Source organism: Mchenga conophoros, linkage group LG7, assembly GCF_057382185.1.
Source record: "Mchenga conophoros isolate Kocher_MC1m ecotype Shallow Benthic linkage group LG7, M_conophoros_male_GT1.1, whole genome shotgun sequence".
NCBI classification, from domain to species: Eukaryota; Metazoa; Chordata; class Actinopteri; order Cichliformes; family Cichlidae; genus Mchenga; species Mchenga conophoros.
The window spans coordinates 2,466,426-2,490,116 of record NC_140532.1 but is presented as its reverse complement, the minus strand read 5'-3'; the positions used below and the strand labels follow the sequence as shown (position 1 = coordinate 2,490,116).

The window sequence follows — 23,691 nt, the reverse complement described above, 5'->3', positions numbered from 1 at the left end:
TGATTTTTGTGTGCAAATTGTGTGGTTTTAATGAGACTTTCGGTGTATTGAGGAGGTGAAATTATGTGGTGGCAAAACTTTTGTGTGTTTAAGGTTGTTGAGGTTGTTGTGGTGATGGGTTGATTCTGTCAGTTAGGTTCGGGTTGTTGTTGTTTTTGTTTTTAATAGAGGGAGTTTTAGGAAACATGGACATGTCTAAAAATCGGGCCCATTATTTTGTAACAGTGCACTTAAAGAAAACCTGTCAGGTGATTTTGTTTTGTGTTTTGTGAGCTAACAATCAGCTCTATTTTTTCATTTCTGTTCTAAGCAGGCCTGAAACAGCGCTGAAAATTCTCGGGAAGAGTAAATATAAGGGGGCTTTCCAGATTACAATTGGCTGAGGAGAAAGCTACCTGGGGACTAGTCAGGTCGTAAGTCCCTGTAAAAAGGATTTTATGCGAGTCAATCCAGTCCAAAAGCATAAAGAAATATTTTCCTATGGAAAATAAAAATGACTGAGCTCATTTTGCTGAGGGTGGAGAATCTGACGCGGGAAGCTCCACTATTAGCAAAAATATGGAGTGAATGTGTGAGTGAATGTGAGGATGAATAAATGTGGACAAACAATTTGCTTTTACCAGAGAAAATTTCTGTTTTGTTTTGTTGACTGGGGTTAGATTATGGGATTATAGTATATTGTTGGGAGAAGGCCAAATGTTACGGGGGAGGCATTTTCTGATATAACTCAGTTACCATTAATTGTAGAAACACATGACTGATAACTGTTCTGTTTTAAGTTTATTTTTATGACATAGATTGGATCATGAGTGGGGAAACTGAGCATTTTTAAGTTTTGTATAGTATCTTTATCTTGATACATTTCATGTGTCAAGATAAAGGGGGGTTTAGGGTTTAATAATTTAATTGTTTAATAATTTAGGATCATTTTAGGACCTTTTGGGTTTTTGATCATTTGGATATGGTAAAACTGAAACTGTTATTTTTAAGTTAAGGTTAAAGGATTAAAGTGAACTTGTCACGGTTTGCGGGGCAAGCCGTGTGGAGTTGTAGAAAAGGACCCAAAAGGCGGCAGCTCTGGTGCAGGTGAATATTTATTTACAACGGTGGGCACAAAACAGCACTGGTGGAAAAACAAGAAACCGGAAACCTAAACTGGGTAAGCTAATAACACGAACCAGAAACGAGGATGCAGGGAGGTCCGGGGAAATACACAAGAGACGCAGGGAGACCGAGGGGAAACAACACAGACGAACCAGCAACTACCATAACAGAAGACACAACTTAAATACACCCAGAGAGCACGGGGAGAACACAGACATAACAGGCTGGGGGAAACATGGAATAAACATAAAGAGAGACGAGAGCTCATAAATACACAGAGGGGCACAAGGGGGTAAGAGTCACAAAGGGAAAAACACTTAGGGAACACCACAACAGGACACCTCAGAAAACCTGGCCTAAATAAGGAGTGAAAATACAAGGAACCAAGAATACTGGGCCAACATGGCCCAGGACCATGACAGAACTGAATCCTGTTTAGAAGATACAATGCCGGTTTTTCAAAGCTGTGAATAAATCTTAGAGGGAAAATTAGTGAGGGTTGAAGGAGTAGAACAGCTTTGATTTCTTTTTGATTTCTAGAAGTAGTGGTTATAATGTAGGCTTACACATACAGATATTACATAGATTTATTTTTAGGATAAAGGGGAGAGCTTATAAATAGAAATGATTTTTATACATATTGCATTTTTTGATATGAGTTATTGAAGTTATTGAAGGATTGCACGCGTTTACAGACACAGAGTTAAGAAACACACATGACAGTATTGATTCCAGGCAAAAGGCCTCAAATTCATTTAGCTTTTTGACTGAACTTAAAGAAGGACCAAAGAGGAAGGAAAGCATATTTTGGTTAAGTCTGATAAATTAGAATTAGAAGGTATTGTTACATTAAAGGGAGCAAATGAAATAAAAAGGCTATACCAAAAACAGGTGATAACATAGGAAATGTGAGGTTTTAAAATGAAGTTAGTGTTAACACACAGGAGTTGTTTTTAAGCAGCATTTAGCTATGATGAAATGTATACAGGAGTAATTGCTTATATGCTTAAACTTAATTGATTAAAGTGGTTGTTTTTCTTTTGGAGCTTTTAGTAGAATAGGCTGGTTCTAATGATTTTTTGTTAGAAAGGTGGACAGTTTGTGTACTGGGGGTCGATGATCAGATAGGAAAATAGAGCGAGCAACCGGACGTGAAAGCAGGGCTTAAAGAGTTTTAAAGGGATGAGTAACGTTGAAGAATATATATAAATATAAGTCAATAAGTTAAGAACATAATTAGGATCAGGCTTTTGATTACAGAGTCCCAAAAAGGATAAGTTAGGGAGATGCAGGAAAAGGTGTTTTGTTTCCTTTGCAGAAGATCGATCTCGGCGACCACAGGAGGGGCGAGGATCCTGGAGATCTCGAGGCCTGCTGAACCACCAGAGAGGGACCGAGAAAACCTAAGCTTACACATGGAGTGTTCTCGAATGGGAGCTGGTTGAGCCAGAGGACGGCTAGAGAGGGTCTGAGCGAGGACACAATGTATTGCGACCTCTGGTGTTCCAGAGGTCGAGAGAGGGAGTGTGGAGCAGGGAAATTATTTTACTGCTATTGTTAAATTATCATCATTATTACCATTGCATTAATAATATAATCTGGAGTTTATATTGCATTCAGGGGTTGAACAGTGTGTGTCTTTCAGAAAGGCTAAAAGTAACAGGACAGGAAACAGGCTTGGAGAGTTTTGCAGAAGTGAAAGTTATTTTGAGCAGCAGGCTAAGACGAGGCTTTAACAATGTAACAGATAGCTTTAAGAAGGCCTTAAGCAGTTATGACTATTTTATACACAATGCATATCTGTGCTTATTAAAGAGTTGGAGCTCGGTCAATTAATTGGGGGTCGGAAGCTTTGTTCGGCGCGATGTCCGGACAATCTATTGTGCAAGTGACTTGGAGCCATAGAAGGAATTGCAGTACATGCTTACAAAACACTTATATATCAGATCATTTTATATTAAGGTTTTAGTAGAGGTTCTTGGTTAAAACATTTATTTAGTAGAAGACATACACATAGTCTCAGTGAGCTTCTGGTCTAGTGAAAGGTCAAAAGTGCAGCAGGTGAATTGAGAAAGAGCATGTGAGGTCAACACATACACACACATGAGTTAGATTTATTTAGAGGAGAGATTAGTCATGTCTGGTTGTAACTGCAAAAGTGTCTCGGTAAAAGAGGAACCGTCCTTGTTGTCTCGGCAAGAAAGAGGAACAATTTACTTTAAGACAAGAACGGAAAGTACCAGCCATGAAAATAGAAGATGATCTTCTGGGTTAAAAGCCATTGTGGTGTTGATCTGATCTATGTATAAAATGTATCTGTGACGCATGAAGGGGCGCCAGTAAATCAAACCCTGATGCTATAAAATATCTGTTCATGCTTTGATTAAGTTGGAGATCACTTGCTGTCGGCGTACAGAGTGTTCTTCCCACACGTGTGTAGTCATTAAAATCATTGTTTGACCAAGACCTTCTGGACCATGGGTGGTTTGTACTCTCCCTCCTCAATTTTGAACCTTAACACTAGCTACCTGTTTGAGTTATTGGTGATGAATAGCTGTGAATTAAAGCACTCTGGAATATGATTATTGTGTTTGATGCACCCTGGGTTTGTACAGAGTGGGCAGAGAAACATACAGTGACATGTAAACACCTCACACAGACACATGCATCACTGTAATTACTGAAAAAAGCCACAAGCAACAGACGCAGCTTCGAGACATTCTCAGCCTTAGAAACCACATCGTGAAAATGTAGCAAAATAAGAGACCAAAAAAAACAAAGGCATCCAATTATTTGGTATTTTCTTGACATCAGAGCTCAACAGTGAGACTTTTGACATGATTTCTGACATCAAAGTGCGCTTTTGTTTTGACTGTATTATTCTAACAGGATTTAACTGTGCAGTTTGTCGGCCTATTATCTCGTTCTGTACAGCCAGTAATGACATGCTGTTGCTTACCAAATGTATACCATTGCATAAGCAGCGTCTGTATTAGCAATTCATAACACAAGTCAGCATGAAGTTGTCAACAGCTCAAAACGTCTCTGTGGGAAGCCGTGTGTGTGTGTGTGTGTGTGTGTGTGTGTGTGTGTGTGTGTGTCTCCTGTGCCTGGTGACTCATCCATCTTATCCGGGAAGCTCTGTTGGTGATTAAGGTGTTTAGGAGTTTGCTTTTTGTGTTCACATCGTCAGAACAAACACAGTGAGAAGCATCGTGTATATATTTTACCATTTGTTCTTCTAATCATACAACTTTATATTTTACATTGACTGCATTTCTCCCAGAGGGTCTGTAGGTGTATACCTGCCCAACAGGGACACACGAGCATCATCAGCACCATGGACAGCGCAACTATGACAGATGAAAACACATTATGACACTTTGCTCGTATGCACTGACACAAGTAAAAGACACAATAGTCACTCCTGTTTGTCTTCAGAAAGCAGTGCATCCATTTGTGAAAGTTTGAAACAGCTTAAGTAACCCACTTTTATGTGACATAAATTGAAATGTGTTCACTACAATAAACCATTTAACGCCCAAACAAAACTTGGCAGAACGCACCAAAAGACATTTTGTGCAAAATGTTACCACCTCCGCAAATTATTGCCTATGAATCATGTTCTATATAACCCGTGAAGAAAAAGCAACAATTTTTTCAATCTGAAGTTTCAGCTTTATGCATAGACATCCTGCATTTCTATGCAGGTGGCAGAAGGTGAGCAAAATAGGACTTTTTGAAATCATGTACGTCTGAGCTGCATTTATTTATATTCTGGGCTCGAAGTGCGAAGCTGTCACATTAAAAAAACAACAGTTATAGCAGTGACAGCAGCTCAGAGAACGGGAAAGGAAGCGATGGTGACAAAGTGACAAATACATCTAAGAGAATATCAACATTTACACCAGAAGTCAAAGGTGAAGAGTTTTCATAAAGGCTCTGCCAGCCATGCCTCAAAATGATTTATTTTGAAACACTTGACCGTGAGATGTTCGCAGCAGAGATGGGAAGAGAATTTACTGCAACAGCTGCAAAGTCTATAACAGATGTGACAAGATCACATTTCAAGCAACCACATTTAAAAATATAACAAAAATAATTTACCAAATGACCTGAATAATTATCTTAATTTGCTAGAAACTCTTGTTTGGCTTATGTAGACACATAATGAAAATTCTGATAAAGTAGAGACTAAAGTCACAATATTTGAATTTGCTGTTTAACACTCTCAATACCAATAATAACACAGTACAGAGAGCCTATGCAACCAACAAGATTTCTTTTACTTCAATGTCCTTTATTTGTCTGTCTCTGTTTCCAAGGATACCATTACCCAAAAAGTGCTGCCAAATGATGTAAATGTTGTAAAAACAAAACAAAACTCATATCTGTATTGCGGTGTATAAATATGAAAACACCAATACTTGAATTCATACAAACAGTAGCACAGAAGAAGTTCACTGCTTTCACTAATGATATTGGACTTTATGTGATTTTATGATTAAGGTTAGCAATGTGATACTGACTCTGCCACAAACCACACAGCTCAGGACAGAAGTATAAATGTCATCAACACAACCTTTTCTTGCTGCAGATCATAGAACATCTCAAGTGTAACAGCCACACTATGTGTAACATTATTGTGTAGTTAAACCCATTTAGACCTCAGTTCTGTCCAGAGTCCCTCAACAGTCACCTACCTGTAGGGGATCCCTCCAGCACCTCTCCTGTGTACCGTGGTTCTTTGAAGATGGGACGGTTGTCATTTTGGTCAATGACATTAATCCTGAATACTTGTGGTCCCTCGATAAGGTTTCCACTGTAGTCTGTGGTCGATACCTCCAGCTGTGTGAAAGAACACAAAGACGAGTTAAAGACATTTTGTTTTCCAGTTGTCGACTAACTTTTATTTAGAGCGTTCTTCATAGAACTGCAGGTAAGCTCAAATGATGTGCTGTTGTCTCACCGCTCTTTAAATACAAAGCCATTTGTCAGTAAAAATGTGTTTTATATTCGTCTATACGTAACAATGATGCTTGGTAGCTGAAAATGACCATAAAATAACTGACACCATAACAGACACAGATAGAACATCCACTAGAAAAAAAAACAAAAAACATAGCTAGATCAATAAACAAAAACAAAACATTATCCACTGATTTCCATTTCACTGAGTAAAATAAGCATCTGATCGCCTACAACCCAGAGGAAACCACAGTTTCCCCCAGGAAGAGAAATGCTGATTAGGACACAAATACCATCATCCCCACAATCAATCACAGAGGTGGAAACATTACTTTGGGGCTGTTTACCTACTGAGGGGCCAATGGATTCAGCCATGAACCATAACATTGAGGATGAGAACCTCCTTCTTTCAGCCAGAACACTTTAGGATTTAGAGAGTTTCTGTCAGGAGCAGTGAGACACGTTTCCTCCTTAGATGAGTGCAAACCTGGTGACCAACTTCAAGACACATCCTGCCCCGTGACAAAGGCTTCTCCATGAATACCAAGTGTTGCTTTATTTGGGGATCAAATACTTATTTCACGTAATGGCTTGCAGTCCACTGTGGCCTCTTTTTTTATGACTATATATGTTGTATTCTTTGTGAGCACTCACAAAAATACCCATATAAGACATAAGGCAAACACTGATAACATATAAGACTTATCCTGTACTTATTTAGTTTACCTCCTTTACCTCACGGAGGGATCTTGTATTGGCCTACATTAAATATTAATGTTTGCAGTTTTCCTTATGCTGCAGTACTTCTTGTGATTCAAGTGTAGCATGACATCCCAGTAGGGCTGGGCGATATGACCCAAAATTCATATCTCGATATTTTTTAGCTGGATGGCGATATAAGATATATATCTCAATATTTTTTTTTTAAAGCAATAAAGTAAGAACAAAAAGAGAGTTCTTAGTCAAAGCTGTGTCCCAGATGTCACACAGGCACTTTTATTAACATAGAGCAGATGTACATAAAATTTACTCAAAAATAAATTATGAGCATTTATTAAATAATAATGCTCCATAAATAAAAGAAAACAATGTTGTTTTTGTGCATAACAAAAAGCTCACAAATGTGCAGTCAAAATGTAAACTAAAAGACGCTGAGCACAATAACAAAGACAGATTTCACAGCTGCTCTGTTCCCAACTTGTACTGCTTGACTTGACAGCCTGGAGTTTGTAATCCGCTTCGCAACCACGTCTCTTAACAGGTGCCATTTATAGTCCTTATACACAGTAGGGTAATATTACGTTGAAGCACAGTACGTATCACTCCGCGAGGCTCAGCCGTAATGCTCCGACAATCCATCAAGCGCTGCAGCTCCGTAGCTTACCAAAGTCGTACTAAAACATTTTTGACAGATTGCTGAGCGCTGTGTTCCACATAAAATCGGTTCGCGGCCATCAAGCACAACCAGAATTCATACATAAGGCGCGCTGTCAACTTTTGAGAGAATGAAAGGATTTTAGTCCGTGCAGCACCTCTGGGCTGCATGGCGTTAGCGTGGTTAGCTCGTTAGCGTGGTTAGCTAGCTAACACGTTGACGCCGTCCAGCCCCACGCACAGGGCGATGCGCAGTAACTCGTTAACGGAGATTTGCCGTGTCCATCTTGTCGCTTCCTGCAGGTGAAGCGATGGGGGAGGAGGGGGAGTTGTGTTCAGTGAAGGAGAGGTGAGGCCGAGTAACGTTGCGTAAAGACGAAAGTGGACGAAAGAGAGGCAAACTTGCGGCTCCGCAAGTATAATTATAACGTAACATAGACTATATCGATATAAAGGATATGGTCACATCTTATATCTCGTATAAAAATATATCGATATTTTTTTAAAACTCGATATATCGCCCAGCTCTACATCCCAGTGTACTTCAGACCCAGCAACACACTCAGACAGAAACTGGTTCACCCAAAAGACAAAACTCCTAAAAACAAACTTAACAATGTGGTGTTTGCTGTACAGTGCAGCGAGGAATGCTCAGACCAAAAAGGCTAGGCAGCGCCTGTATCACCTACGACAACTGAAGAAGTTCAGGGTCTCTCCAAAGATCCTCAGGATTTTCTATACAGGCGCTGTGGAGAGCATCCTCACACAGAACATGACATCGTGGTTTGGGAACAGCTGTGTGAAGGACCAAAAAACTCTCCAGAGAGTGATCCGTACAGCAGAACGCTGCTGCAGGATTGCTCTCCCCCCGCTTCAGGACACCTACACCAGGAGATGCCGGACTAGAGCAGCGCAGATACTGAAGGACCCGTCCCATCCTGGCAACAAACTGTTCCAACTTCTGCAATCTGGTAGAAGGTTCCGCATCTTCCGGGCAAGGACAGAGAGACTCAAGAGGAACTTCTATCCCCAAGCCATCCGTGCCCTAAACACACACACCCGCCCTCTCACATCATCTATAATTGACTGAGACAGGACTCTTCCAGACATTAAACCAAGGCACAATGTACATTTCAAATTCCTTTAATTTTAAATATGTTTATATTGTCTATCCTGTAAAATAGTCAGATGTCTATTCATATTAATGTACAGAATTCACCTGCTTGCTGCTACTACTGCACATTCACCCAGTGTATATACTATATGTGTATATATATATATATATATATATATATATATATATATATATATATATATATATATACACATACATTATATATATATATATATATATATATATATATATATATATATATATATATATATATATATATATATATATATAATGTTCTTCCTCTACACCCCCCCCATTTTTGCACATGTCGAGGAGCGTGTCAGGCTACATTTCACTGTGTGTTATACTTGTATAACTATGCATGTGATAAATAAAGAACCTTGAACCTTGAACCTTCACCTCTACATTGGAGAGACCAAACAGCCACTTCACAAGCGCATGGCACAACATAGAAGAGCCACCTCCACAGGACAAGACTCAGCAGTCCATCTGCATCTAAAGGTCAAAGGTCACTCGTTCAAGGATGCCAATGTTCACATTTTGGACAGAGAGGACAGATGGTTTGAAAGAGGAGTGAAAGAAGCATCTATGTCCACTGTGAGCGACCATCTTTGAACAGAGGCGGGGTTTACGACACCAACTCTCTGCCATCTATAATCCAGTTTTGAGATCCCTTCCCAGACGCCTTAACACCCACTCACATCCTGGGCCATCTGATCTCAGGAATTCGCATGATAAGGTGGGGCCAGGTTTCACAATGAACACACCCGAAACTCTGGCTGATTGGGACCCACACCCAGTTTCACACCTTGGCTCAGGCGATTAGAGGATCATCAGGGGGTCCTTTTGTCCCTCTGTGGGGGGAAACTCCCACTGGGTTTAAATCTGGGACTCTCCACCATTTGACCTTAGAACTGAAGAAGCTTCTCGGATGAGAGGTGAAACGTCTTCAAGCAACTCAAAGAAGTCCAGACGCTTTTCTTTCCAAGCTCCTTTGACTACGATGACCTGGATGACTGAGAACCTTCACAGACATATGCTAAGAAACATAATTACAATGCTAGCACGGCAGTTTTTAGCAGGTGATAGCATGCTAACATTAATTAACACTAAATCCAAATGCAGGTGAGGCTTCAGGGCATTTCGTTGACTTTGGCGGTATTTTATCAAAGGTGGACGCCAAACACACGTTGGTGGCTTTTAAGGAAGAGAATAATTACAATCATCAGCTGTGGGGAGCTTGAGTCTTTCCACAAATCCCAAAGTGATCCATCAGAGATTACAGTGTTAGGATCAACAGTACCATGCAAGACAAGTTACTGAAATCATCAATTTATAAAGGTTTGTTTTTTTCATTTAAGTCTTTAGATGAAATGTACTCTGCTAAAACATAAACTGAGGTGAAACATGACCATCTATGTTCACTTTACAGAAGTTACATCCTTGTTTGGTTATTTTCAGTTTCATGTACGGAGAAAGTCAACTCAGTTTCACACAAGTCTTTCTTGCACTTAATTGTTATTACTGACAAGAAGTATTTGACTTGGATGAGTAGCTGCACTGATGCCAAAACACATTATGTACAGACTACACTGGAATCTTTCCACTTAATCGGCTACATGTAAAAACACTAAAAGTACCAGCGTCAAATTAATTTGGATGGCTTAGTGTGATGACCATGAAAAAAAACATAATTAATAAATTATTAATAAAAATGTAGAGGACTCAGTTTTATGCTTTGTTCTTTGTGCTTTTATTTTCCCCTCCCATCTTACAGGTGCTCGTCGATGTGGGGCATCGGGTATTCGTCCAACTGTGACCCCTCGTTCACCTTTCGGTAGGCGACACATCTGTCTTTACCACAAGAACTACTACTCTGGCCCCAACTCATCTCGTTCTTTAACCAGGCTCAGCTCCACAGTTTTATCATACTTAATCCGCACCAACAACTGGGTGGGTTTTTCGTGCTTGTAAGTGTCGCGACTCCCTCTGTACTGTCCCTAATCAATTCAAAATGTGGGAATGTCTGTGCAGCTACAGGGCACGCAGTTTGACCATCTATTTCAATCACTTAGTCAAAGATTGAGTGTAGCGTGTCATCAAGAGTCTGTTCTAGTGGAAAATCTGTGGAGTGGGTTACTGGGACTGACAGCACCTCCAGTAAAGGCCCCACCATCCCCTCCTCCACAGTCATATTCAGACAACCCTGCATCAACGCTGAATGCAGCACCAACTCTGGATGTCCCTACCAGTGAACACGCCTCCACACACTGGGTTCATTAATCTACTGAACCCTGGCCAATTCATTCCCAAAATTAAGGGGTGTGTCCACCCCAGGCTAACCCTGGCCTTCAGTTTATGCGTTTTCTCTGATGCTTAATTTCCACTGGCACTAGAGGATACAGTGGAACCCCGACTTACGAATACCCCATTTAACGAAAAATTCAAGTTACGAAGGCACTTAACGGCAATATTTCTGCCCGTGTTACGGCAAAATGCCCACGTAACGAAATCTGCTGGCTCTGATTGGCTGAGCCCAGAGTGCCTACAATGCCCACAATGCCTTCCGAATCATGTGACAACCCCCTTGGCTTTCGTACTTGCGCTTCGCTGTTCCACTTGAACAACATATTGTTGTTGCAGTTAGCAATTAGCCTATAGCCTATCGTTCACTCAAAAGGATGCTTCGACCCTCGGGAACGAATTAATTTCGTAAGTCGGGGTTCCGCTGTATTTGTGAAAATCCCCATATAGGCACCTAACCTCCAACCACTCTGCCTAGAAATATGCACCTGGATGAACAAGGGTTTGGTGGACCAGGGTCTGAATGTAGCCCGAGTCCACCAGCCGGTGAGCCCTCCACAAACTGTTCCAGGGCCCCGTTGTTTAGCAGCTGAATCTGCAACCGCCTGGCTGCAGCCGCCCTGCAGAGGTGAAGGGCCGGTCCTACTGCAACATCCGCCCCTTGCCCCCCTTGCTAATGACAACCCCAAAGGAGGTCTTCACCCTGGCATTGTAGGCCTCTCCCAACAGCAATGTCAACAAACAGAGGACCCACTCCTCCAGCCACCGGAAAGGCTCTGCCCTGGCTTCAAAGACCTCTAACAAACCCTGGGGGTCAAGAATCATCTACAGGCGGCGCAACAGTGGTCCCTCGGAGGAACCAGACCAAGCGATGAGGTTTTCCAACACCTCCGTCTGCCACTCAGCCTGGTCCTGCAGCACTTCCAGTTGTTTACGGATGCACTGCCTCCTTCTCCTGTTGCATCACCAGAATCTCAGCCAGTGCCTGAGCCGGCTGCCTGGGTTGGGGCTTCGACATGCAGCCAGACTTCAGGTCTACTGTTGAAGGTCTAGCACAACTCTGTTTTATGCTCGTGTTGTTTGTGCTTTTATTTTCCACTCCTGCACAGTCATGATTGCTTTTCAGCAACTTTCTTGCACCCAGTGATTGACAGTCTGCTTTCATTTCTGCTCCTGTTGTTATTCTGTCAGCTGATCCGACTTGTCCTCTTTCTGGCCCCGATGACTACTGAAATAGGGAAGGTGTGATTAGATGATGTTCATAAGCTGTGGTGTTCACGTGGTGTCAACCTTCCCCTAAAACCAGACCCCGAACCCACTGCTCTACTCCTCCTCTGCACCCACCAACCACACCCTGCCAGAAAAACCTGAGTAGGCAACTGCTGTCTCTCTTTTTCCTCTTATGAAAGGTTTTCTCAGCAATGTTCTCTTTTGTTTACTGCAGTTAGACAAATTAATGGCTGGGAAACAATGTGGGCCTTTTTTTTATCCACTAACTGCATATGTGGCACATTTGAATACAATGAATTGACTAGTAAAACTAATATGTCTACAGCCTGCATCCCAAACTGCACTTCGGGGAGCCTGCGACTGAACATATAATGATATTTCCTTTTAGGATTAGTTGTGATATAATCTAAGCATGCAGTCTTTTTAAATCATGTCGGCAGATGAGCCTGTACCCATGAGGTCTGCAGTTTTTATTCTTTAAAGGTACTATGTGTAATTATCTCATTTCTATCTAAATCTCTAAAGAGGCTAAAGAGATCTGTTCACTTCCTGTATTACTGATGCTGGGCTGGAGAGAAAGTGAGTCAAAGACTTTCTCCTCTATCTCTAGCATCACATTATCAGCCTTTCTTCTTCCTATCAGCAATGCATGGCATCACACAACCTCCCTATCAAGGGTCATCCCACTACTCTCTCGCTATCTTATTCCACCGACTTCCTCCTCCTTTGTCCTTCTATCTCTCTATCACCATAATGCCTAGAGCATATATTTTAATGCGCATAAATGCAGCTGAACTAAGTGTTTTAGGTGTAAGGGGCCTAATAGCTTCATATCTTCCTTCTGCTGTGAGAATGTACCATGGGAGGCTTTCCTTGAGAGGGACCATTTCCACCTCTAGCTTCATCATTAGATGAGATTCAGCGCTTTTGCATGATGATCTCCACACATGTGACTTCATCCTATCCATAGAGCGGCTCGCAGAGAGGTTCACACGTACTTAGAGCCAAACTATTTGGCCAAGTTAAGAACTTCGGGACGTACACGTAAAATGAGTTGCCTCCGGATGCCAACGAGCAAACTGTATCTCCACGACTTCAGTTACTCACGCAGACACTTAGATACACACATTAATACATGTGCACAGTGTAGGATTTCATCTCAGCGTGTCTGAGCTCTAATGAGAACATAAGCTGTGAGGTGTCTATGCAGAGTTAGATCATTTGAATGTATTATCACACCAACAGCACAGCAATAACCTGTTTAACAGAAGGAGGGAAACGATAATCAAACACATACTGCCACATAAAAAAGGATGTCTTTCAAACAAAGCCAGCCTACAACTGCTGATTTACGGACACTGTCACCTCCTATATCCACTTCTGTGAGGACAGCATTGTGCCATCACGCACCAGGGTGAGTTATAACAATGACAAACCCTGGTTTACTCCTAAACTCAAAAAGCTGTGGCTGGAAAAGAGTAAGGCGTTCAGAAGCGGAGACAGGGACTGCTACAGAGAGGCCAAGTACAGGTTCACTAAAGAAGTGGACATTGCCAAACATCAGCACTCTGAGAAGACGCAGCAGCAGATCTCAGAGAATGACTCGGCCTCTGTGTGGAAAGGTTTTAGGAATATAACAAACTACAAGCCTAAAACCCCCCACTCCACTGATGACTTGCTCTTAGCCAACACCCTTAACGACTTCTACTGCCGTTTTGACGAGCCATCAAGTAGCCTTCACACCTCCAACGGCCCCAACAATAGAGGCACTTTGGACACTCATTCCCCCACCTCTCCCCCCTCCATAGAGCCATCACCACCTTCAAACTGTTCACCTGCAACACCCGCCCCCTCACCCCACACAAAAGAGGATTTCACACCACCTCCTCCCACCACAACTCTTCATATTCATGAAGCAGATGTGAGGAAGCAGTTTAGGAGTCTGAATGCTCGGAAAGCTCCCGGCCCAGACGGTGTGTCTCCTGCCACCCTCAGACACTGTGCAAACGAGCTGGCCCCAGTGTTTTCTGGCATCTTCAACTCCTCACTGCAGGCATGTCATGTGCCTGCCTGCTTCAAGTCCTCTACCATAATCCCTGTCCCCAAGAAACCTAGGATCACTGGACTAAATGACTACAGACCCGTGGCTCTGACATCTGTGGTCATGAAGTCATTTGAGCGCCTGGTTCTCTCCCATCTCAAGACCCTCACGGCCCCCCTCCTGGACCCCCTGCAGTTTGCATATAGAGCCAACAGGTCTGTAGACGACGCCATCAACATGGCCCTACACTTCATCCTGCAGCATCTGGACTCCCCAGGAACCTACGCCAGGATCCTGTTTGTGGACTTCAGCTCTGCCTTCAACACCATCCTTCCAGACCATCTCCGAGGCAAGCTTTCCCAGATGAATGTGCCTGATCCCATCTGCCGGTGGATCACTGACTTCCTGACGGACAGGAAGCAGCACGTGAGGCTGGGAAAGAATGTCTCGGACTCCCGGACCATCAGCACCGGCTCCCCTCAGGGCTGTGTTCTTTCTCCTCTGCTCTTCTCCCTGTACACCAACTGCTGCACCTCCACCCACCAGTCTGTCAAGCTAATCAAGTTCGCAGATGACACCACCGTCATTGGGCTCATCTCGGACGGGGACGAGTCTGCCTACAGGAGAGAGGTTGAACGTCTGGTGTCTTGGTGCAGCCACAACAACCTGGTGCTGAATGCCCAGAAGACAGTGGATATTATTGTGGACTTCAGGAAGCACACAGCCCCACTCCCCCCCATCATCCTGACTGACACCCCCATCACCTCTGTGGACTCATTCCGCTTCCTGGGTACCACCATCACCCAGGACCTGAAGTGGGAGCCCACCATCACCTCCGTCATCAAGAAAGCCCAGCAGAGGATGTACTTCCTGAGGCAGCTGAAGAAATTCAACCTGCCAACACGGACGATGATGCAGTTCTACACTGCAGTCATCGAGTCCATCCTCACCTCCTCCATCACCGTGTGGTACGCTGGAGCCACTATCAGGGACAAACAGAGACTGCAGCGTGTTGTGCGCTCTGCTGAGAAGGTGATTGGCTGCAGACTCCCATCTCTGCAGGACCTGTACACCTCCAGGACACTGCGGCGTGCAGCCCGGATCTCAGCTGACCCTTCTCACCCTGGACACAGTCTGTTTGACCTGCTCCCCTCAGGCAGGAGGCTCCGGTCCATCCGCACCAGAACCTCTCGCCACAAGAACAGTTTCTTCCCCTCTGCTGTTGGACACATGAACAATAACCACATGATTGTCCCCGCCACTAACATATGACCCTACGCTGTGTAACTGCATCATTTCATGTTTGGCACTGATCACCACCTGCACTCATGTATATATCTTTCTACGTAGCACTCATAATTCTTATTCTCATGTATATATCTCATGTATATCTCATGCACATATCTTTCTTTCTACATAGCACTTTAATTCTTATTGTCTGCACTGAAGCACCGCAGCAATTTCCTAATGTTGTAAACCTCAACATCTGGCAATAAACCCATTCTGATTCTGATTCTGATTCTGATTACACAACTTTATTTGATCCACGCAGAAGCTACTGCTTATGCAATGTGCAGATATCTTAACTCTGCTCTCCCACAGCAAACTGTACTTTTTTATGACCAGAGACTAGAAAACTGTATAATGACAGACGCAATGAGGAGATACAGCTTCACAGGAAATTAACGAAAATATTGAAAAACGTATTTTTTTAAGATTAGTAAAATTGAAATGGAGGAAAAGGCAAATCCAGCTGTACTGTAATTTCTTAAATGATATTAAATGTTCCTCAAAACATTTAACATAAAAGAGAAACATTAGTGAGTGTATATGCAGACAGACAGTAAGTCATTTATATATAAATATTCCCGCTCGCCCCTGCGGGTGGTCCCTCCTTCAAGCTCGGTCCTCTACCAGAGGCCTGGGAGCTTGAGGGTACTGCGCAGTATCTTATCTGCTCCTAGACAGAGATCTCGGATGTTGTTCCTGGGATCTGCTGGAGCCACTCGATCAGCTCGGGAGTCACTGGGATCACTGTTACCTTCACGAATTTGCGTGTCATCCTTGCGCAGGGGCCATGCTAATCTTCTCTGTATCGTATCCAATTTAGCGTACGCGCTTGCCAAAGCAAGCACTGTTACCTTCACCCTCCGCATCTTATCGAGCTCTTCTCCGAGTCCTTGGTACTTCTCCAGTTTCTCGTGTTCCTTCTTCCCGATGTTGCTGTCATTCCGTATCGCTACGTCGATCACTACGGCCGTCTTCTTCTGTTTGTCCACCACCGTTATGTCTGGTTGGTTAACCATCACTATTTCACCATTTTGTCCATCTGTATCTGGAAGTCCCACAGGATCTTAGCTCAGTCATTCTCCACCACCCTTGGGGGCGTCTCCCATTTTGACCCTGGGACTTCCAGGCCATTCAGCACAGATGTTCCTGTACTCTATGGCGGCCACTTGGTTATGGCGTTCCATGTATGCCCTGCCTGCTAGCAGCTTGCACCCTGCTGTTATGTGCTGGATTGTCTCATCTTTACACAGCCTGCACCTGGGGTCTGCCGGATGTGATAGACCCCAGCCTCTATGGATCTTGTACTTAGTTCCTGTGCTGCCATGATTAGTGGCTCTGCGCCATCCATCCATCCATCCATCCGTCTAGAATATATATATGTCAACCTTAAAAAATATATTTAAAAATGACAACTGAATTACTGTCCATCTGCATATATTTTGACTAACTTCTCTGTTAGCATAAACCAAAAAGGTTACTAAACTGTAGAAACTGTAAACAATGAATATGATGCAGTGCAGGTTGTATATGCTATGGAACTGGGTCAGAGAGAAAAAATAACAGCAGCTCTGTATTTTGATGCAAAAAAACAAAAACAAACCTTTCCTATCTTGCAGGATTGAGTAACAGTAGCATGTGTAGCATTTTCTTTCCACTCATTTTGGCAGTGCTAATACTACTGCTGGGTCACCTCTAAAAGCTATTTCCTTACAATCGCATTAAAAAATCCTCAGTGCTCAAAGTCCTTAATGTCTGGAAGCTTGCGGATCCACTCCTGTGGTGCCTTCCTCTTCCTCTTCACGACTGTGTTTAGAAAGACTGCAGAGAAAATGTGTTTATCATTTTGCTTGACATGTGGGAATCTTTGAAATACTGTAATACTTTTGAGACCCAACCGGCTTCCAGCAAATTGCACATACGAGATATACTGTACACACCGCCATCATCAGTCACTCCTCCCTCCAGGGAACTGGGAATTCCAAACAATAACAGTAAAAAAAGAAATGAAGGTGGTGGTTAAAACTGAACAGGAGACTGCATAATATATACTTATTAAGTACTTGGATGCTTCATTCAGCAACAACAGACTTGTCAGAGTCATTACATCCCTCACACAGATTAACTCTAACTTCTGCTCAAAAAGCAGATGCTTCTTTGTCCTCTTTCAGCCCAGTATTGAAAATTAACATGTGTGCAAGATGAGATACGTAATTTCATTTACTGCTCAGGGCGAATTAGCAGAGATGGCTCCTGATGCCAGTCAGTAAGGGTACTGATAATAACTTTGTGATGATTGCCTCTGCGCTCGTGATTCTATCAAGTTTGAGATTGTGTCAGAACAAGTCGAACATGACGCAGAGCTGAGATGATTAGCACACAGAAACAACGGCATTTGTCCCCTTGGAGTGGTCTCGATTTGTATGGAGATCAACTAAATGTCTGAATAAAGGTTGCATTTATTTGTTACTCGAGTGTTCGTCATCAAACTATTCACCACAAATATACAGAGGTTTGTTTATCCTAAATTAAAGGGATATTAAAGGAATTTTCTAATCCATGTAAGGGTTTGAAATGTAGCGCCATCCTTTTGAGCGTGGAAAGGACTTTATTGGATGCCATTATTCAACACAGATGAGCGTGATACTGAGTAACCAGAACTCAGCTTGTTTGAAACTAGTGGGATTGATGTGTTAGATTGGACTCTTGCATCATTCCAGTCGTTAAAACATCAAATCAGGGAATATCTTTTGGATGGAGAGTGTTCACTCTCTCCTGTAGACTTATAGAGGCTTTAAATATGTTCAATATGTCCTTTAGCTTTTACAAAACTGTTAAATCACTTTTGTTGCTTTGCTTTGTTGGTGTTTTGTTGATACGACGGTATCCCCCGCATACATCTGTAACTGGAATATTTAAATGTGCATTTAATTCTGGAATTCTCTGGTTTGTGTGCATGCAAATTCAAATATTCCTTTTCTTTTTACTAAATACGGAGGAGGTCTTTGTGACGTAGTCGTATAGGCTGAGGTGTGAACTAAAGCCCCAGCCAATTTGACACACGGTTTATTGTGGAGGAAGCACAGGAGAAGGTAGATGAGCTGAGGTAGTTTCATCACAACCTTAAACACAGACAAGAATAGGAAGAGTGAAAAGGAAAGTGCTGAAAGGCACCGAGTCATGCATATGGAAGTGCCTCTGCTGACTTCCACTGCCATTGCCTCATTTCACATTCATCTCCTCCTGAGCCATTCAAGTAGCCCTCCCTTTGCTGAGGAGGTGAATTCAAAGGGTCTCTGCCTCGCCTGCCATTTTCTTAAGATCCCAGTGAAACTGCTCTGCTGTAGCTGGAAGATGAATAGCACCCTGCGCCTCCCAAACAGTCCTGTGGCTCAGCCTTCATCAGTGGGTTTCACTCCACCCCGGTCGTGGCCTAACACAGACAGACCACAGGTGGGAGAACTTTCCCACCCCCACACTTTCCCCATGTTCAGCTTTCAACAAAGCAAACAGGCGTGTTCTGATCACTGAATCTTGCAGAATTTATTAGTGAATGAAATCGAGCACTGCAATGACACACGCCTGGCCTACGAGGGGAAAACACAGCTGGGGCTCGATGGTTGGTGGGTGCTGTCGTCCAGGTGTGCAAACTAAGAGAAGAGATTAAACCTGAGATTTAGTGTGCAGGGTGATAAAAATACGCTGTTTAGTTTAAGGTATTTATTTCATATTGCTGTTTATTTCTAACTGAACGTCCACATTAAAGTTCTCGAGCTTTAAACTTGATAAACATTAAAGCGGTTTTAGTAACGTGTGACAACAGGTTGCATGAAGAAAAGCAGAGCAACGTCTAAGATACAGAAAACTGCAACATAGTTTGCTGCCCCGTTAAACCTGTTTCACAACACAGCCAGTTTTCAAATAATATAGCATCATTGAAACGTGCTCATTTTGAATTATGTTCAAGAGATGTGGAAGCTTATATTTAAGAGAGAAATATTTATTTGTGAACCAGTTTTTGGTACATCTCTATCCATCTAGCTTCTTCATTATTGTTATTCATCTTTTTGGTTTTGTATTTTCTCTTCTTCTCACAAGTTAAAGCTAACCTGTCGCTCCAGTAACAACGCTACACTTTCAGTTAAGAGAAAAATACGTCGCAATAGATCGCAATAACAATAAAGTTCATACATGCTTCAGCAAATTGGCCCACTCTCCTCACACACTGACATTTTTCAAATGGTTCACAAAACAATTTCCTGCGTGTTGAACTTCTGAATCTTCTGGTGAATTTCAAAGACGTTACATTATAAAAGAGTCATTATCTACAGGCAGCATTGCTTTGAATGGTGCATCAGGGCAGCTGCTCCAAAGTGCACTAATGTCAGCAGCATTTCTAGAAGGGCAGTACTTGAAGCCTTGCATACTATTGCTTTGCAGAGCTGCTGACAAAGATATGGAATATTTTATTATCTAAATATCAACTGGTACACAATAAATGTTTGATATTTAAAAAAATACATCTCTCTTTGACTGTCATAACAGGATTACCGTAATTGTCGGGCTATAAGCCGCTACTTTTTGCACAAGCTTTGAACCCTGCGGCTTTTAGTCAGGTGCGCTTTGTAGTCCTGGAAATACGGTACATATTTATACAGTTCCTAATAGCCTTAAGGTCATCACGATCTAGTGAGATGAGATGCAGTGTCACCCTCGAATAGAAAAATACTTTAAAAATCGTGATGTGACTGATATACGACAGCATTCTCATACCGACGATGTGTCACACATAGTGACGCGAAAGGTACCCCTCCACGTCCTTATGAAACGCTCTGGAACTCTAACCTTAACTATAACCTTAGATTTATAGATTCATTCCAACCCGCTCTCATGCCTCGGAGCGCGTAACATAGCGACGTTTTGGGATGAGAACATTTTGGATACACGTATCTTTATCACCAAAAAACAAATCAAACGTATAGATGTGGCAGAGACAGGCAACAACTACATCCAGGTTAGGAGTCCATTAAATCACGCGGACGAGAATGAGCAGAAACATCAGTGATGAAGCAGCTCGTCTGGCTCACGCTGCAAACCAGTTCACATGTGAAACAACAAATGTGACCTTGACTTTGACCTTGAGCACAACGTGGATAAAGACTCACTGAATGATCACTGTGTTTAAATAAATTCTGTCCAATACTGTAGAAGATGGAATGATTCTTGTGATTCTTGAACGGACAACAGACGCCTCAATAAGCCGATCGGCTCGTCTGCTGAGTGACCTAAAAATGTTAAAGTGGTCTCGAGCACTCACATATTCTTTTGGAATATTGGATTGTGTTAGGTGGATTTCTTTTTGCGCTCTCTAATCCCAAAGTCACTGATATGAAATGTTCATCATTACATCAAAAGAAAAGAGGCCCTTGGAATGGAAAAGAAGATATAAATAGATGGTCTTTGGAGGGAGGAAAATTGAATGAAAGATGGAAGGTGAAAAAGAGTAGGGGAGTTAAAAGTATAGAGAAGATACAAAATGATAGAAATGATCTTTCATTCAGCTTGCCGTCTGGCAAGATAAAAAATAATCCTGCTTCTGAAAGGCACTGAAAGAGTCACAAAGGCTCTCCCTGGTGTATAGTGGTACAAAACACCCCCCTCGTATAAGGTATAATTCAATCTCCTTTTGTCTGGCACTCAAGGTACTGTTTGAAGAGCCAGTGGAAAACTAGGCTTACCTGTCTTCTACTATGACTATCAGTGTTTTTATAAGGTTTTATAAAATCCTAATAGAAGAGATTTGGGTCACGTGCAGTCAGATCTGATATGAACTACACACAGATGTGTGCAATTAATCAAGAAATTAAAAGTTCAAGAAATTACTTCTTTTTCTTCTTGTATAAATATTTATATGTCCAAATCTTTCTGCCCTAGAAGAAGAACAGCTCAAATAAACACTGTCAGGTTGATATTGCCACCTCATTTATGTCAAACTTGCAACAATTTTATACAAGCAATTCCCTGCATATGAAAAATATGCAAAATATGCTTCTTTAGTACACAGTAAAGAATGTAAAAGAGTGAGATTCTCACATTTTTTCACCTAAAAGTGAGCAAAGAACCAGTGAAAATATGCGACTTGCAGTGCCACCTGACCTCCTAACACAGAGAGTATTCACAATGTAAAGACCAGAAGGAAATCATGTGTTTCGGTATTGCAGGTTTATCACTGTGTGAGATCATATCACTGACATGTGTTTAGTAATTAGCATCACACAAGTTTTAATTCATTTCCCCCAATTTCATGATGCACTGCAAAGCATCATCACTTAGTTACAGTGAGTGAAGAAGAACCTCTGAGTGCAGCATCCTTGGCCTGCTGCAGTATGGAGGGTTCAGGGTCACCCAGCTGATTCTAACTAATATTAATGATGGGATTTAATAACATTTGGCTGTCATGAAGTGAGCAAAGTATTTTAATTTTAGATGCCCTATAATTCTTAGCACTGACTTCTGTATTTACTTTTCTCTCTCCCTCAGGACAGATTTAAATAGCTTTGTGACCCTAATAAGTCGATTTGCATTAAAAAATGGAATATATAGTGTCAGCAATTCGAGTCAATAATACAGAGTGTTTCTGTCTAAAGTATCTACAGATGAAAGCGAAGCTGCCCTGTTACTAAAGTAGAGTGCATTAGGGGTTGTGTCATGTGGCTCAGCAGGCGACAGACAGGCTGAATTAGCCGAGGTAATGCCTGAGGCTCAGCAACAGGCCACTCGAAGTTTAATCAGGTTATCTGGGAGAAGGGGCACAGCAGCATGTCTGCAGGGGTTTACGGGGATTTCTGGGTGGACAGCGGGATAGTGACAGAATCCTCAGTGTTGAATGATCCCGACCCGGGGGAAGGCTTGGAAACAAGAAAAAATATTGAAAACTTTGAAGAGCGTCTTTCTTCTTTTTTTCAGCTTATTTAAAGTTTGCTTCCATTTGAAGCTACATCTGGAAAACTAATTATTAAAAACAACCTTCAAAATGGACCGTTTCCTCTTTTATTTGTGAAATGGGAGGAACATCTTGGAAACGAAGCTAACGAGACAAACATGCATGTGTAAGAACAACTTACAGACCACGGGCATTATCAGCAAAGTGCAACGGTGTGTGAGCCTGTTGCTTGAAAGCTCCGGGGTTATATTTCTTAAAGGTAAGCGCTATTATGGCAGCTAGAGGTTTGTTTGCTCTGAGATGGTTAGAGTGGTGTTAGCAGTGTGTATGTGTGTCCTTTATCGCTTGCCCACATACAGGGACTAAGTGCACATCAGGCCTGTTTTCCTGTGTGCAGGGCAGCGTATCCTGCTCTCCAAAGCCCAGAAAATTACAGTCCAGCCAAGCAGAAAACAGGAGTGGGATTTGGACAACAAGCTTCACCTGTCTCAAACCACAGGCTCATAAACTTACCCTTACTGTAAATGAGAAAGGCATTAGATTGCTGTATGAAACAGCAGTGTATAGGTCTGTATGTATGTGCATTTTATAGAGTAGAACATGAAGGACTCAGTATGTATTTCTTTATGAACTGAGAAATAGCTGCAGAGACACAGTCAGAGGACAAGCTATGTGAAGGGGCATAAATATATATATTAGGGGTGCAACGATACTCGTATTGATATTGAACCGTTCGATACAGAGCTTTCGGTTCGGTACGCATATGTATCGAACAATACAACATTTTTAAATTTATTTGATCAACTTTTCTTCTGACGATGCTGTCTGTGTTGAGCGCTCAGTGGATCTGTGTTCGACTACTCCGCCTAGGCTGCACTGTCGAGCACAGATCCACTGAGCGCAGTGCAAGCTAGCAAGACAGAAGCTAAGCTCGTGGCAACATGGCAAATTGAACCTCCCCACCCTCATTCAGATCTGGCCTTTGGTTTTCATGTGACGTATGACCCTGAAGATAAGCGCGTCATGGACAAAAGTAAAACAGTATGTGGGATGTGCAACGCAATGCTCAATTACATGTTGGGAACTCGTGCGTTAGCGTTAGCGAAGCAGACAAAAACAACAAGCACGCATGCTACAAACTTTACCTGAGTCATTTAGACAGCCGTTAGCACAGGATTCTCCTTATGGGGACCTGATATGTTTAATGTGCTGCTGAGAATATAGCCCAGAAGAAGCGTATAGTATAGTTTTTATTTTGGAAAGAGACGTTTCTCTGTAATAAACTCTCTTTTCCAAAGATGAGTG

The 23,691-nt window shown here is 42.3% G+C and overlaps 1 protein-coding gene and 1 non-coding gene across 2 annotated transcripts in view; both read right to left on the bottom strand.

Moving 5' to 3' along the window:
- Positions 1-23,691, bottom strand: part of cdh13 (cadherin 13, H-cadherin (heart)) — a 409,102-nt gene that overhangs the window by 186,971 nt on the left and 198,440 nt on the right. The window contains exon 7 of the mRNA XM_085281498.1: positions 5,808-5,952. Coding sequence (XP_085137624.1) covers positions 5,808-5,952 — 145 coding nt within the window. The remainder of the gene's footprint in view (positions 1-5,807; positions 5,953-23,691) is intronic.
- Positions 16,184-16,291, bottom strand: LOC146569314 (U6 spliceosomal RNA). Its single transcript, XR_014893465.1, has one exon. It is a non-coding gene; the product is annotated as a U6 spliceosomal RNA (small nuclear RNA).